This window comes from Sciurus carolinensis, chromosome 7, assembly GCF_902686445.1.
Source record: "Sciurus carolinensis chromosome 7, mSciCar1.2, whole genome shotgun sequence".
NCBI lineage: Eukaryota > Metazoa > Chordata > Mammalia > Rodentia > Sciuridae > Sciurus > Sciurus carolinensis.
In genome coordinates this window covers 121,313,461-121,326,974 of record NC_062219.1, presented here as the reverse complement: position 1 = coordinate 121,326,974, position 13,514 = coordinate 121,313,461, and the positions used below count along the sequence as shown (strand labels likewise).

The following is a 13,514-nucleotide window of genomic DNA, read 5'->3' as shown; positions in this document are numbered from 1 at the left end:
TCTGAACCAACCTTGTTTCCAGCTGGCAGCTATCTCACCCTGTAAAAGTAAACGCTTGAGGGAGATAGAAACAATGACCACTTGCATCCTGGAGGGGGAGCCTAAACCAGGTTCTCTGGGGTTGGTGTGCTGTACTGTGGAAAGTGGCTAATAGCCCAGCAAGCTGCAGCTCTGGTGAGTTAATAGGTCGCCTGTTATTCCCAACCCCCGCCCCTTGAACCCAGGCGTGTTTTACCACTGAGTTCTAAGTCCCAAGCGCCCTTTTTTTCCACCTTTTTGAGGTGAGGTCTCCCTAAATTGCTGATGTTCTCCTCAAACTTGATCATGCTACCTCAGCCTTCCAAGTCGCTGGGATTACATGCATGCATAACTACCAGGTTTCTCCACTGTTTTTTAAATGATGAGGCCTTTTATGGGAAAATCTGGGGTAACCTGGTACAGACAAAGTCCCGACTTGGGGCAACAACTGGCAGACGCTTGGGTCCTCACCAGGGGGGCTAGGCACGTGCCATGCTGCTCCCGGACGGGCGTGTATCCTGCCGCGCTGCTTCCTCTGGCGGGGGATGATGGGAACGCATAGCAGCAAAGGGAGAAGGCAGGCGGCGACGGGGTGGCAGGCATTGCAGTGGGCCAGCCATGGAGCCGAGCTTGGTGGTAGCGAGGCCGGGGCAGCAAGGTAACAGTCCCTGCAGTGGTCTGCCGCCGCGTCACCTCCCCACACCCCTCGTGGTGCGTTGGTACTTTCCACACGCCCTGCAGCTTCCCCACCCCCATTCCAGGCGCGGCTGGTTATGCAGCCGTGCTCTCGGCTCTCCACCGTCTAACCGCCCTCCTTTCCCTCCAGATCCTCTCTGACTGCGTCACACCATGCCCCTCAGCCTCTTTCGGCGCTTTCTTCTTGCCACCCTGCTGCTGGTGATCGTCTGGACCCTCTTTGGGCCCTCGGGGGTCGGGGAAGAGCTGCTGAGCCTTTCGCTAGCATCCCTGCTCCCAGCCCCCGCTTTGCCGGGGCCGCCCCTGGTTCTGCCCCGCCTCTTGATCCCCAACCAGGAGGTCTGCAGTGGGCCCGGCGCCCCTCCCTTCTTGCTTATCCTGGTGTGCACAGCCCCAGAGAACCTGAACCAGAGAAATGCCATTAGGGCCTCGTGGGGCGGACTGCGCGAGGCCCAAGGACTAAGGGTACAGACGCTCTTTCTGCTGGGGGAACCCAATGAGCAGCACCCCAACAGAGGTGCCCAGAAGAATGATCTGGCATGGGAGTCAGCAGCCCAGGGGGACATCTTGCAGGCTGCTTTCCAGGACTCCTACCGCAACCTGACCCTCAAGACCCTCAGCGGGCTGAACTGGGTAAACAAACACTGCCCCATGGCCCGCTACATCCTCAAGACAGATGATGATGTGTATGTCAACGTCCCTGAGCTGGTGTCAGAATTGATCCTGCGCGGGGGCACTGGGGAGCAATGGGAAAGGGGTGTGGAGCCCCACGGAGAGGCTGCTGCTGTAAACAAAGAGCGGGAAAGCCAGGCATTGAATCAGGTAGTGCCACTTCTGTACCTAGGCCGTGTGCATTGGAGGGTAAACCCCTCTCGGACACCAGGGGGCCGGCACCGAGTGTCAGAGGAGCAGTGGCCTCCTACCTGGGGCCCCTTTCCACCCTATGCCTCTGGTACAGGGTATGTGCTGTCAGCTTCTGCTGTGCAGCTCATTCTGAAGGTGGCCAGCCGGACACCCCCTCTGCCACTGGAGGATGTCTTTGTCGGGGTAAGTGCACGAAGAGGAGGCCTCGCCCCAACCCACTGTGTGAAGCTGGCTGGTGCCACCCATTATCCTCTGGACCGGTGCTGCTATGGGAAATTCCTGCTGACATCCCACAAGTTGGATCCCTGGAAGATGCAGGAAGCCTGGAAGCTGGTGAGCGGACTGGATGGGGAAAGGACTGCACCCTTTTGCTCCTGGCTCCAGAGAGTACTAGGCATCCTTCGGTGTCGGGTGATGGCCTGGAGGCATAGCTGAGTGTGGGGCCATGAGGGGAGTGAGGAACTGTGGGTCCAGCCAGCACCTCCAGGACCACCTCTCTCCCAGGCCCAAAGCAGGGGCCCTACTTGGCTGAGCTAATTAGTTTCCTCATACCAGACCTTCAGTCTGTCACCAAAGATAGCGATCCAGGTTAAGTGTTAGGGGCTTGGTCTGCCAGCCCCAAAGATGGTCACCAAGGAGAGGGGAAAATGCTTGTTATTCCCTTCAGCCAGGGCAGGAGAGGCACACCAGCCCGCCAATAAACTTGTCTCTCCAGCCGTTCAAATGCAATGTGTCTTCACCAGGATTCCCAGAAACAAAAACCTGGAGAGTGAGAGGCTCCAAGCCTCCTGGATAAGGACATTCTTGGGGCCAAGGGAAAGAGAGGATGGCCCTGCTGGGGAGGCAAGGCAAAAGCCACAGCATTCATAAGATATGGAGAAAGGGTGGAGGTAGGACACTGACCCCTGGGCCTAGAACAGTTCCACTCTGGATGAGGAGGAGGGAAGCAGGTCCACAGATGATCCAGACACAAGTGAAAAACTTGCCCCTTTCTTTAATACTTGACCACCCAAGGAGCCAGGTGTCCAACAACAGTTGGAAAAGAGGACACATTGTCACCTTATTCCAGGGAACAGTCATTTCCCTACAGGTGATCTTTGGGAAAGATTGCTGTTCCCACACCACCCTGAAGCCTGGTTCAACGCACAAATCTGTCCAGGGCAGATGGCCGGCTTCCCTTGGGCTTGGCCTTCTCTTGCTTCTGCTTCCGCTGCTGCTGCTGCTGTTGTTCAATGCTCTGCCGGACTTTGTCCTGAGAACAAGAAATAGGGAGAAGCGGGACTGGGGATAACTGGGTTGGTAGACTGAGGCCATGGAGTCAATCCCCAGCACCACCCAAAAAAAAAGAGAGAGAGAGAGAGAGAGAAGTGGGGTAGAGGACACAGGGCAAGGTGCACAGCGGTGCTGGCAAAGCCCAAGATACACGCAGGAGGTGGATACAGCTAGAGGGAAACCTGGACACTTCCAATGCCATTACCCTGTGCTCCTTGTCCATGACCTTCCTCTTCCTCTTTACCAGGCTTGCTGTAGAGCTGCGGCCTTTCTGCTTTGGCTTTGGCTGGAAGGGAACCTTGGCCTCAGGGTCATAGCCCTGAGGAGAAACAGAAGCAATAGCCTCAGAGTCAGGGAACTGGCAGCATTCACCATTCTGGGGATAGGCCTGTGGTGGGGTGGGGAGATGGGGATGAGGAAGGGCCTGGACACTCAGGGGCCACTCCATACCAGCCTCTCTATCCGTTCCTTCTTTTCCTGTTCCAAAGAGATGACATCAACCTCTGCCAGGGCTCGGGGATCCAGACAAATGAGCTCTGCAGGTACCTGGGGGTGTCACAGGTGGATAGGAATGGGTAAGGGGTCACAGGATCCTGAAGCTAGTCTTCCCAAGACCTCTGACCCGAAAGCACCAGGGAGCTGTCCTTACCCTAGCCTTAAGCCACATGGGGGAACACCTGCCCCAGCAAGGAGCAGCTCACCTTCTCTAGCAGGGCCTTCACTTCCCACTCCTGGCGCTGCTTCCGGCTCCTGTATGGGTTGCTCTCCAGGGCGTCAAAGTTGGGTTCAGCAGCCCCTGGAGAGAGAAGCATGGAGCCATGTAACTCCAACCCAACCTAGTCCCCTGCCTGTCCCCTGGCTGTCTCAGGCCACCCAACTTTCATCCAGAGTTCATTCCCTTCATGCCCCACCCCCTGGCACACTCACCAGGCACCAGCATGCTGGTGATGCCTCCACTGTGCCCCACCCCCAGCACATCTTCAAAGGGGCAAAACTGAAGACCGTGCACATGGCCAGAGAGCCGGTGGGTGAGGTACGCCTGCTCCAGGGAGGGTGGGCTGGCCTTGCCCTGCCCTGCCCATATGTTAATGACATCACCCATTCCTGCAGCCAACAGTCCCCGCTGGGAAAAGGCAAGGTGCCCTGCTCCCTGGGGCAGAGTTCGAGCACTCAGAGGCTGGAATGTCCCTCGCAAGTCAAAGATCTTCAGCTGATGATCCAGGCCAGAAGTAGCCATATACCTGGGGGAGATGGAGAATGAATTTATCTATTGGTATGGGTTAACTAAGACCTGTGGTCAAGTCCAAGTGTCAGATCTGAAAAAACAGTAATAATTACTAACATCACATTAAACACTCCATTAAGCTTCAAACAACTCTGTACTATTTTCCTTTTACAGCTGAGGAGATAAAGCTCAGAGAAAGCCAATCTGGGTTAGTGAGTGGACAAGCTGGAGGTCAAGTAAGGCCCATTTTTTTAGTGTCTGCTCTCCTTGTACTAACACCACACTGCCCTTTCAGGACACATGGATCTAAGGACAACAAACGCCAGTCTGTACCTAAATGTGGTGTCCCACTGCACAGACAGACAGCAGAGTAGCTCAGCAAGGGGAAAGAGCATCTGCAGTGGTCAGGGAAGGCTTCTTGGGAAAGGAATTGCCTAGGCTGTGCTAGGTAATTCTCAAGAAAGCACAAGAAACAGATCCAGACACATCAGCACCAGAGTGTGCATACAATGAGATGGAAGCAGAGGTGTGTCTTTAGGATTTGTGGGAAGTATGAGGAGGGAGAGAGGGAGAAAAAAAAAAGGACAGAAAGGAAAGGAAATAAGGTAAGGTAAACCAGGAGGGGACAAACTGTAGGGGTTCCTTAAGATCAGACTGAGGACCATAAATCATCCTAACATTTGTCTAGCAGTGCCAAATCACAAGGTGAAGACTACATGGACTTGAGAAAACCCACTCAGAAAGTAGTGAAGTGATATGCTAGAGGGCCCTACCCACCACCTTGGCTTTCCTCAAATCCTCTCATATGTACTCCATAAGTTGTTGTTTACTTTCTTTTCTTTTTTTTTTTTTTAAAGGGATGACCTTTATTCCTTTTCCAAATGTTACAGTAAAACCAGGTGGAAGAGAATGGTTTTAGCAATTAGAAAAAAAAAAAAAAAGTACAAATCTGAGGTTTGGTCATTAAAAGTTATTTACAAAAATGGGAGAAAAAAAGACAACAAGAAGTTGTTTCACATTACAGACCTCCCTCCCATCCCAAAGCCTAATACTTGCTTACCAAGTCAAAAAAGAGACACAGTTGATTCACAAGCCAGAGGTTTGAACTTGAGTAAGACATTTATAAAAACCTAGACAGGGGTAGTGTCCTCCCCAGCCCAGGTGCCACTAGGCACAGCACAAAAGACTAAAAACTCAACAGGGGAAAGGCTGGACACTCAGGGTTTGGGAGTACAAGCACCCCACTTCTGGCTCAGGGATTTAGGGAGTAGGATAAACAAAACCTACTTGGAAAAGAATTGGGAGAGAAAACCAGCAATTGCCTTCTGCAGGGGTAGGGCCAGGGAAGGAGGTAGGGCCAGGGACAGGAGCATTTCACATCACTAACCTAACTTGGGAAATTGTAAGGGACCATCTTCAACTGGCCTTAAGAGAAAAACCAAATGGCTGATGGGAGAATTCACAGGAGGGAGAGGAGGAAAGGGAAAGTGGCTGGGAGGGGGCAACAAGCCCCTTCCTTTCTGGGCACAGGAAGGCAGCCAGGGCACCAGGTCCAGGCAGTGACCTCACAAGGACAGCACAGTTTTTGCAGCTTAGAGATCACCCACCTGTCCCCACCCAGCTACTCATTCTGCTCAACACTGGCTGATGCAGGGCCACTTTCCAGCCCCAAAGGAGTGGACGGCTCTGCAGCCTGGGGCCCTGCCTCTTCTTCTGTGTCTCCTCCCTTGGAGGCAGCACTAGCCTCTGCCCCTTTGGCCTGGGGCTCCTGGCTCTGGGGGGTGGCAGCAGCCTTCCCTTCCTGGGCAGTGACCTCCTCGCTGCAGGCACTGATCTCCCCCTGCTCCTACTCTTCCTCTGTGGGTGAAGAGGCAGAAGAATCACCCCCACCCTCCTTCCGATTTCTCTTGAAGGACAGGCCACTCAATTTGAAAGGCTTCTTGAAAGAGAAGTTCTTCTTCTTCTTAGGGGTCTCCTTGGGGGCGGTCTCCCCCTTGGCCTCAGCGTCCTGGCCAGGGGGTGCTGGTTCGATGGCATCGCCAGTGGCCCCAGCTGCCTCATCTGTTCCGTTCACCGGGGGCGACTCCCCTTCACCCTTGGGGATTAAGTCTCCATTGCTTTTCACATGGCCATTCTCCTGTCCGTTGGCCTTCGCTGGGGAAGCGCCTGCTGCCTCCTCGGCGGTCACGTCGCCCCGGGGAGCCTTGGAGCTCTGGCTGCCCATAATGGGGGGGGCCTGCTGGGGGGCGCCCGGAGCCGCCCCGGGCTCGAGCCGCAGGGGATAGCCCGGCAGGCGAAGGGGTGGGGCTGGCGCCTGAGGGGGAGGGGTGTGTGGGGGGGAACCGAGCTGCACCCCCGCTCCGCAGCTGACCCGCTAGCTGCGCCCGCCGCCACCACGCTCCGAGCCAGAATGCCCAAGTCGTTTACTTTCAAAGGTAGGAATTTCTAAGTTCATTTTGTTTCTCAGAGAGGCTGATGGGAGTTCAGCCAGGCCAGGGACATATGTTTGCCAATGGACCAAAGAAATTCTTTTTGGCCTTGGCTGTGAACCCAGGAAAGGGGGGACCGAAGATTTCCTATGAGCAGACTTGCCTTGTGATGGAGCCCAATAGCAGACCAGCTGGATACTTTTGACAAGACAATAAGAGCAAAAAGGCCACTAGTGTAAACCAGAAATGACCAAGGGTTCCTGGGACATGGGGCACACCCTTGAGTGAACCAAAAATTCAACTCAGGATCACCACCACCACCACATGCCCATTTATGGAACTCCTGGGTAAACACCAACCCAGCTGCCAGATGGAAGTTCAGGCTACTACTTACAAACTACACTTGCAAAAAGCAATTCAGCTTTGAGAAGCCAAGCCAAGCCAATCCTAATACAAGCTTCCAGAAAGCCTCTTGCAGAAGAGATCAGCTTCATCTCTGGAGCTGTTAGGCTTGTCTGAAGAACTCCTGAGGGGGACCAAAGATAAGTAGTGATGGGCCTAAGATCAAGGACGATGGTTTTTCAGCACCAAGGTGCTAATTAAAATCCGGGTCTTAGTGAACTAAGTGATCAAGCTCTTGGCAAAGGAGTGGCTGACCCAGGCAGCTCAGGGAGGGCAAGTTACAGGTTAGGCCTAGTGGCCCACAGAAGGCAGAAAGCCTCAGAGAGGCCCCCTCACTCTACAGAGCCAGGTGGGCACAGACAAGGAGTAAAATGGGAACCAAAACACTAGTTCACAGTGACTATTTTAATTATCACAGTCGAAGGGGTCTGAGCATCCTGAAGGCTTTAAGTTGGTGGCCACTGGGCTTTTCCTTTTCCCATGTGGTGTCCCACTGCACAGACTTATTGATTTCTTTTAAAACAATTTGAAAGTAAACTAGTCTGTATTTAATGCAGAAGATTCCTGAGCAGCAATTTAAGAGGAAAGCAGCCTGTAGGAAACATTATTCTGACCACAGCACCTAAGACAGGACAGGAAGGGCTGGAGACTACAAACTGGATACATTGCTTATGCCCACAGGCGACCACAAGGATGGAGAGAGAAAAACACCCAAGGAGACCCCTGAGAAAAGTCAGGCCTTCAGAGGTGGTCATGAGTACTACCAAAGTGATGCCAGGAAAGCAAGTATCAGAGCTGGGCACTCAAAAGCACTCAGTAAATGGTGATTTTGACTCCTGCTAATACAGATGGCTGAAGAACTTGGGGGCTGTGTGCCTAGCTATAGGAGCCAAAAAAAGTCAAATGTTGAGTGACGACAGGAAAATCCTGGGCAATGGGAGGAAAGAAGGAACTTTGGGAGTAAGGTGACAATTGAGTGACATATTCAATGATGGACACATTTAATCTGGTAACACAGAAGGCAACTGAATAGAAACTAAGTGCATCACCTGGTCAACCATTTAAACTACAGCCACCTATTTTTTCACATATAGTGCAAATGGACCACCACCCAGGGCAGGTACAATGATTCATCCCTGTATCCCCAGAACCCCAGCACAGAGTCCAGCATGCAACAAGTGTCCTGTGAATGCCTACCAGGTGAAAGAAATTAAAAGGAAAATACAGATCAGATAGAACAGCTATAAAAATACAGATACTCTCTCAGGAACAGCAAAAATCCAAAGCAGACCCAGTCCCCTCACATTAACAGCTAGATCAGAAAACAGTGATCATCTCTGATGACAATAAGCATGGCATTCCCTATTTGAGAGGTACTGTGCTAAATTTTATACCTCTTAAGTCTAGTTTAAACTAGAGCTCAGCACACTGTCACCCATATGCTAGATCTGGCTCACCATCTATTTCTATACAAGTCATATGCTAAGAACAGGGTTTACATTTTTAAGTGGCTGAAAAAAAGAATTAAAAGAATAGTTTGAGACATGAAAATTTTATGAAATTCAAATTTCTCTATCCACAGGTAAAGTTTTATTAGACCCTGGATCATTTACTTCAGTATGGCTACTTTCATACTGTAACACCAGTCAGGTGGACGCTGTATACAGTATTTTATTGATTTGCACTGCTGCTCTGTAAACTACAAGTTACAGTGACACAGTTATAATTCATGGCCTCTTGGGCACCTTGCATACATCAATCTCATCACCTATCTGTGAGAAAGATGATGATTAATCAAAGATAAATCAACAGATGAACATTCACAGTCAATTTTGATACCATATTCAATTATTATATTTTTGAATTTCACTTAGAAATTTGTGATAATTGTTTTCTCTCATTAATTATTTACATAATACCTTTTGCTCTCAGTGAAGCAAAACCTAAAATATTTACTATGTAGCTCCTTAGAGAAAAAGTTTAACCCTGGGCCACATTCACATTCCTACTCTCAGGATCAGTAAACCGTGGCACACAGAGGTTCTGTCATGTGCCCCCACTAACACGTCTAGTCAGTAGCAAACCCAAGATATTTACCCAGGCAGCCTGAGTCTGTGCTACTAAAGGCATACTGCCTTCCAGACCTTTCTGCCCAGCTGTGACCCCTGTTACAGTTCAGAATGTGAGGTGTCCTCCAGTAAGCTCATGTGAGACAGTGCTGGAATGTTCATAGGTGGAATTGAGGCAGGAGAAAGGGTTAAAATGAACAGACAGGACACTTGGGCTACTTCAAGGTCAGTTTTCTATTCAACAGGGCTGAGAAAATACAGACACAAGCCAGACCTCATCAAGGTCAGACTGACTCCTGTCTAGGCAGAAAAAACTGATAATGGGACATCTGCTGTCTGGTATCTGGACCCCATCAAAAAAAAGGGGACATGGTAACTTGCTTAGACCAAAGGGCACATGAAGAGCTCGTGGACACTTGGTGCTCTACCCAGGAATGGGTAGGGGGCTAGCTCTCTTAACCCTGTACAGCTATATAAACCTCTAGACAATAGCCACTCTTGGGTATTCCTCTCTTCAGACCTCCTCCCTTTGGGAGCTCTGTTTTCATTCTATTACTAATAAATCCTGTTACTTTGTTCTCACCCTATGTGTGCATTTCATTCTTCGAATTCACCAAAGAACTCCATTCTATGCCCCATGCTACAATGATTAGACTGTAAAATCAGTCATCCTAATTTGAATGGACTAACTGTTAAACTATAGGTTGGTGGGATGTGGCTAGAGAGAGTAGGTCATTGAGGGCATGCCTTTGGGGTTTATAGTTTGTCCCTGGCTTTTCCTGCTCTCTCTCTGCTTCCCATCTGTCAGGAGGTAAACAGCTTTCTTCTACCACATCCCTCTGCCATGATGTCCTACATCACCTCAGGTCCAGAGTGATGGAATTCGTCAACCATGGAAACCTCTTAAATCATAAGCCAAAATAAACTTTTCCTTCTCTAAGTTGTTCTTTTTAGGTATTTTGGTCATAAAATGAAGAGGTGGCTGACACAACCCCTAATACCTCATCCCTAAATAAGTGACTTACAGGGGCTGGGGATATAGCACGGTTGGTAGAGTGCTTGCCTCACGGCACAAGGCCCTGGGTTCAATCCCCAGCACCACAAAATTTAAAAAAAAAGTGACTTACGTGCCTGTAGAATCCACAGCTATAGCCCGGACCCCACCACGATGACAGAGAATCTTGGCCAGTGGCTCCTTTACAGCTGGACTCCATAAAGACACAGTACCTGGAAGTAAGAGAAGACCTAGAATAAACTGGGGAAGATGGGGGCTCAGACCAAGAAGAAACAAGAGAAAGAAATAAAAAGGATAACTTTAAAGGACTCATTAAAGTACAAGTATGAAAAAAAAGGTCACAAATGGTCAGAAAATCAAAGCTAAGCCAGGAGCTGGGTGCAGTGACATGCATCTATAGACCCAGCTATTCAGGAAGCTGAGGCAAAAGGATGAGCCCATGAGTTGGAAAGCAGCCCAGACAACACAGTGATACCCTGTCTGAAAAACCAAGCTAAGTCAGAACTGACCATTGCTATGTCCAAGATGGATGACAGCATTGTAAGGGTTCTGAGCCATGACACTGAGTCGTCCAGCCCGAGCATTCAGAGCTGCCACAATCTTCCCCACTGACACATCCAGGTAAGTCAGAAACCCTGTCTCTGACTGAGAGAGGGACAAAGAATGAGTCTTGATTGCCCTATGTCCCAAGAGAGGGATACCCAAGAGTGGGGACCTAGAGAATAATCTTCCCAAGGGCTGCCACCCAGCTAGTCCCTGTGCTCTGCAGTCACTCACAGCTGTGGCCAAGAGGAAGTGATAGGGCAGGAACTCAAGCCGGGTTACTCGGTCACAACGACGGATGCAGTGGAGCTCAATACCCTGGTTGTCATAGATGTGAAGCCAGCGGTTCTGAGCAACAGCAAGCAATGCCTCAGAATGAAGAAACCTGCAGGGAAAGAGGAGTGATCAATGAAGAATGGGATCAGGGGCTCTCATTCAATCAGGAATGGGCTGTCTCACCCCCACTGACCACCAACAGCAAGGACACTGACCGGATGTCCTGCACTGCCTCCATGACATTGATCTCACACATGAGTTTCTTTGTCACCCAATCAAGAGCAGCCACATGACCCCGACGCCCGCCCAAAGCCAGGTGTCTGTTGGAGATGAAGGAAAAGTAAGGCATTAACGCAGGAAAACACCCTAACTCAGATAATTTGTGGTGTATCTCATATGAGCTCCTCCTCTCCAGGTGGGAGGAGACATGTTGCTAGATATTCATACTCCTCAGGAATGACCCAAACATACATGCATAGCTGAGGAGAACACGTCCACCACAGCTAGGGAAATACATCCACATCTTAATTCAAGAGTCACTGGAGTCTAAGCATAGCTCAGTGGCAAAGCATGGGCTAGGCATGTGTGAGGCCTTGGGTTCAATCCCCAGAAACAAACACACATGCACACACACACCAGTAACTGGAATTCAATCTCACCTCCCAGTTCGAGAATAGTTCAGTCTATAGGGTCCAAACTGCCGCAGATTCAAGTCGAAGTGCTGAAAAAGGAAAAGAGTAGAAAAAACAATCAGGGCCTGGGGCTGTAGCTCAGTGGCTGAGTGCCTGCTCAGCATGTGCAAGGCCCTGACTTTAATCCCCAGCACCAGCGTGCACATGCACACACGCACACATATACACAAGAAAATCAAGAAAAAAATCAGCTCCCCTGGGTAATTTCCTCTGCTAGGTCACCAATCCTCTTTCCCTGAACCCACTAGCCCTTTTTGCTCCTTAGGCTCACCTTGGCTGCACTTGCTATGTCCACAGCCTCCACGATGTCAGCCTGGCGTATCTTTGCTGTGTCTTCCCCATCCTCCCCTTCCAGAAACCTGAAAGTAGGGGTCACAGCTGCAGCAAGGCTTCCCAATATGAGCTGGGTATAACAACATAAAAATGAGGAACAAGCTGGGCACAGTGGCACACGCCTGTAATCCCAGAGGCTTGGGAGGCTGAGGCAGGAGGATGGAGAGTTCAAAGCCAGCCTCAGCAAAAGCAAGGCACTAAGCAACTCAGGAAGACCCTGTCTCTAAATAAATATAAAATAGAGCTGGGGATGCGGCTCAGTGGTCAAGTGCCCCTGAGTTCAATCCCCAATAACACCTCCCACAAAAAAAAGGAAAAAAAAAAAAAAAAAATGAGTAATGATGCCCACTGTAGTGATGCACAACTGTATCTCCAGCGACTGGGCAGGCTGATGCAAAAGGATCACAAGTTCACAGCCAGCCTCAGAAACTTAGCAAGGCCCTAAGCAACTTAGGGAGATCCTGTCTCAAAAGTAAAATAAAAAGGGTTGGGGACATGGCTCAGTGGCAGAGCTCCAAAGGGTTCAATCCCCAGTACAAAACACACACACACACACACCCCACACACACACACACACACACACACACACAAATAACAAAGGAGAATCCTGCCTGTAAAGCAGGCGCTGGGGAGGCTCAAAATGGGGTTCACTCACCCAGGTTCCTCAGCAAGCAGCAGCTCAGAACGAGCGGCTTTGACACTTGTCTCTTCTTCCTCTGCTTCAGCCACCTCAAGTTTGCTTCGCGTTTTGGACTTAGAACGTGGTAGCTAGAACGTTGGTGGGGAAAGAAGCAAAGAAAATGCAGGTTCAAGGGAGAGCCAGTCCGGCCAACCTCCATCCAACTCGTCCTGACACTCCCTGTTCTCAACCCTTCTCCACTGTCTGCTGGTCCTCACCTTTTTGGATTTGTCAATACGACAGAACTTCCGGGCTACCTCCACAGGGACCGGGGCGGGACCTGGAAATGGGTCCTGGGCCTAGGACAGGAATGAGGCGATAAGCAGGCTGTTTGACCCCATACTTTTCACTCTTAAAGGACAAACGATCTGTCCTGCCACCCTATCAGGTCCTAGGCTCACCCCGGACAAGCTCCGCTGGGGCTCCGGCTTCTTTCGTTCTCGGGGCTTCTTTGGAACCTGAGGCTTCTTGGAGATCCGAGACTTCTTAGAGATGCGAGTGTTTTTTGACTTCTGGAGGCGGATCTCCCCATTCCTCTTCTTCTTACGAGGGGGACCCGGAGAGGCCCCGGCAGAAGTCGGAGCAGTTTCTTCCTCCCAGTATCGCCGAGGTTTCTAAGGGCAGATTAGAAGCCCTGATACTTAACCCAACCCTGACCCCCGACCCCGCAGCTAAAAACTTCTTTTCCTACTCATGGAGGCCTCTACCTTCCTCTTGGCCGGAAGTTTGTCCTTCTTGGGTGGAACATTCCTGCCCGGCCTGGGGGCTGTCTCCATCTCGCCCACCCGAACGACGATCCACGTGCAAAATTCTCAGTTGTCCCACAGTCCGCTTGAAACTTCCGGAAGTCCCCTTCTTTTCATCCAATCAGCGCCGGCCATATCTGAAGCCACTTGGCGCCATCTTGAGTGAGGGCACGCTCTCCTTTGAGGAGCGAGGAAGGTTCTTCTTAAGGGCAGCTTCTTTCTAACGGCAGCTTATGCCCGAACAATGAAAAAAAG

At 50.7% G+C, this 13,514-nt stretch overlaps 3 protein-coding genes across 4 annotated transcripts; 1 reads left to right on the top strand and 2 right to left on the bottom strand.

The window, feature by feature from the left end:
- The first annotated feature begins 567 nt into the window (after positions 1 to 567).
- On the top strand, positions 568 to 4,689 carry B3galt4 (beta-1,3-galactosyltransferase 4). Of its 2 annotated transcripts, none has more exons than XM_047559352.1 (2): positions 568 to 676; positions 845 to 4,689. In XM_047559352.1, exon 2 carries the CDS (start codon positions 868 to 870, stop codon positions 2,011 to 2,013), a length of 1,146 nt encoding a protein of 381 aa, XP_047415308.1. In that variant the 5' UTR covers positions 568 to 676; positions 845 to 867; the 3' UTR covers positions 2,014 to 4,689. The 2 variants fall into 2 exon arrangements, with proteins under 2 accessions (XP_047415308.1, XP_047415309.1); XM_047559353.1 differs by having other exon boundaries at positions 574 to 729.
- Positions 2,553 to 13,375, bottom strand: Wdr46 (WD repeat domain 46). The gene is made up of 15 exons (XM_047559351.1): positions 13,221 to 13,375; positions 12,915 to 13,127; positions 12,732 to 12,812; positions 12,490 to 12,602; positions 11,773 to 11,860; positions 11,469 to 11,530; positions 11,025 to 11,129; positions 10,768 to 10,918; positions 10,500 to 10,635; positions 10,103 to 10,202; positions 3,778 to 4,091; positions 3,552 to 3,646; positions 3,301 to 3,396; positions 3,056 to 3,169; positions 2,553 to 2,830 (listed from the first exon to the last, which is right to left on the bottom strand). The coding sequence occupies exons 1-15, from the start codon at positions 13,287 to 13,289 to the stop codon at positions 2,717 to 2,719; spliced, it is 1,851 nt and encodes a 616-aa protein (XP_047415307.1). The 5' UTR covers positions 13,290 to 13,375; the 3' UTR covers positions 2,553 to 2,716.
- On the bottom strand, positions 4,947 to 6,955 carry LOC124989522 (MARCKS-related protein). The gene has a single exon (XM_047559354.1). The coding sequence runs from the start codon at positions 6,297 to 6,299 to the stop codon at positions 5,922 to 5,924; it is 378 nt and encodes a 125-aa protein (XP_047415310.1). The 5' UTR covers positions 6,300 to 6,955; the 3' UTR covers positions 4,947 to 5,921.
- Positions 13,376 to 13,514: the final 139 nt, after the last annotated feature.

Excerpts from the sequence above, each read along its gene's own strand:
- B3galt4 (XM_047559352.1), top strand. The coding sequence starts at position 868 with ATGCCCCTCAGCCTCTTTCGGCGCTTTCTTCTTGCCACCCTGCTGCTG.
- LOC124989522 (XM_047559354.1), bottom strand. The coding sequence starts at position 6,299 with ATGGGCAGCCAGAGCTCCAAGGCTCCCCGGGGCGACGTGACCGCCGAG.
- Wdr46 (XM_047559351.1), bottom strand. The coding sequence starts at position 13,289 with ATGGAGACAGCCCCCAGGCCGGGCAGGAATGTTCCACCCAAGAAGGAC. Across the intron at positions 12,603-12,731 it reads GTATTGACAAATCCAAAAAG|CTACCACGTTCTAAGTCCAA; the intron begins GTGAGGACCAGC and ends CCAACGTTCTAG. Across the intron at positions 3,397-3,551 it reads TGAAGGCCCTGCTAGAGAAG|GTACCTGCAGAGCTCATTTG; the intron begins GTGAGCTGCTCC and ends TGACACCCCCAG.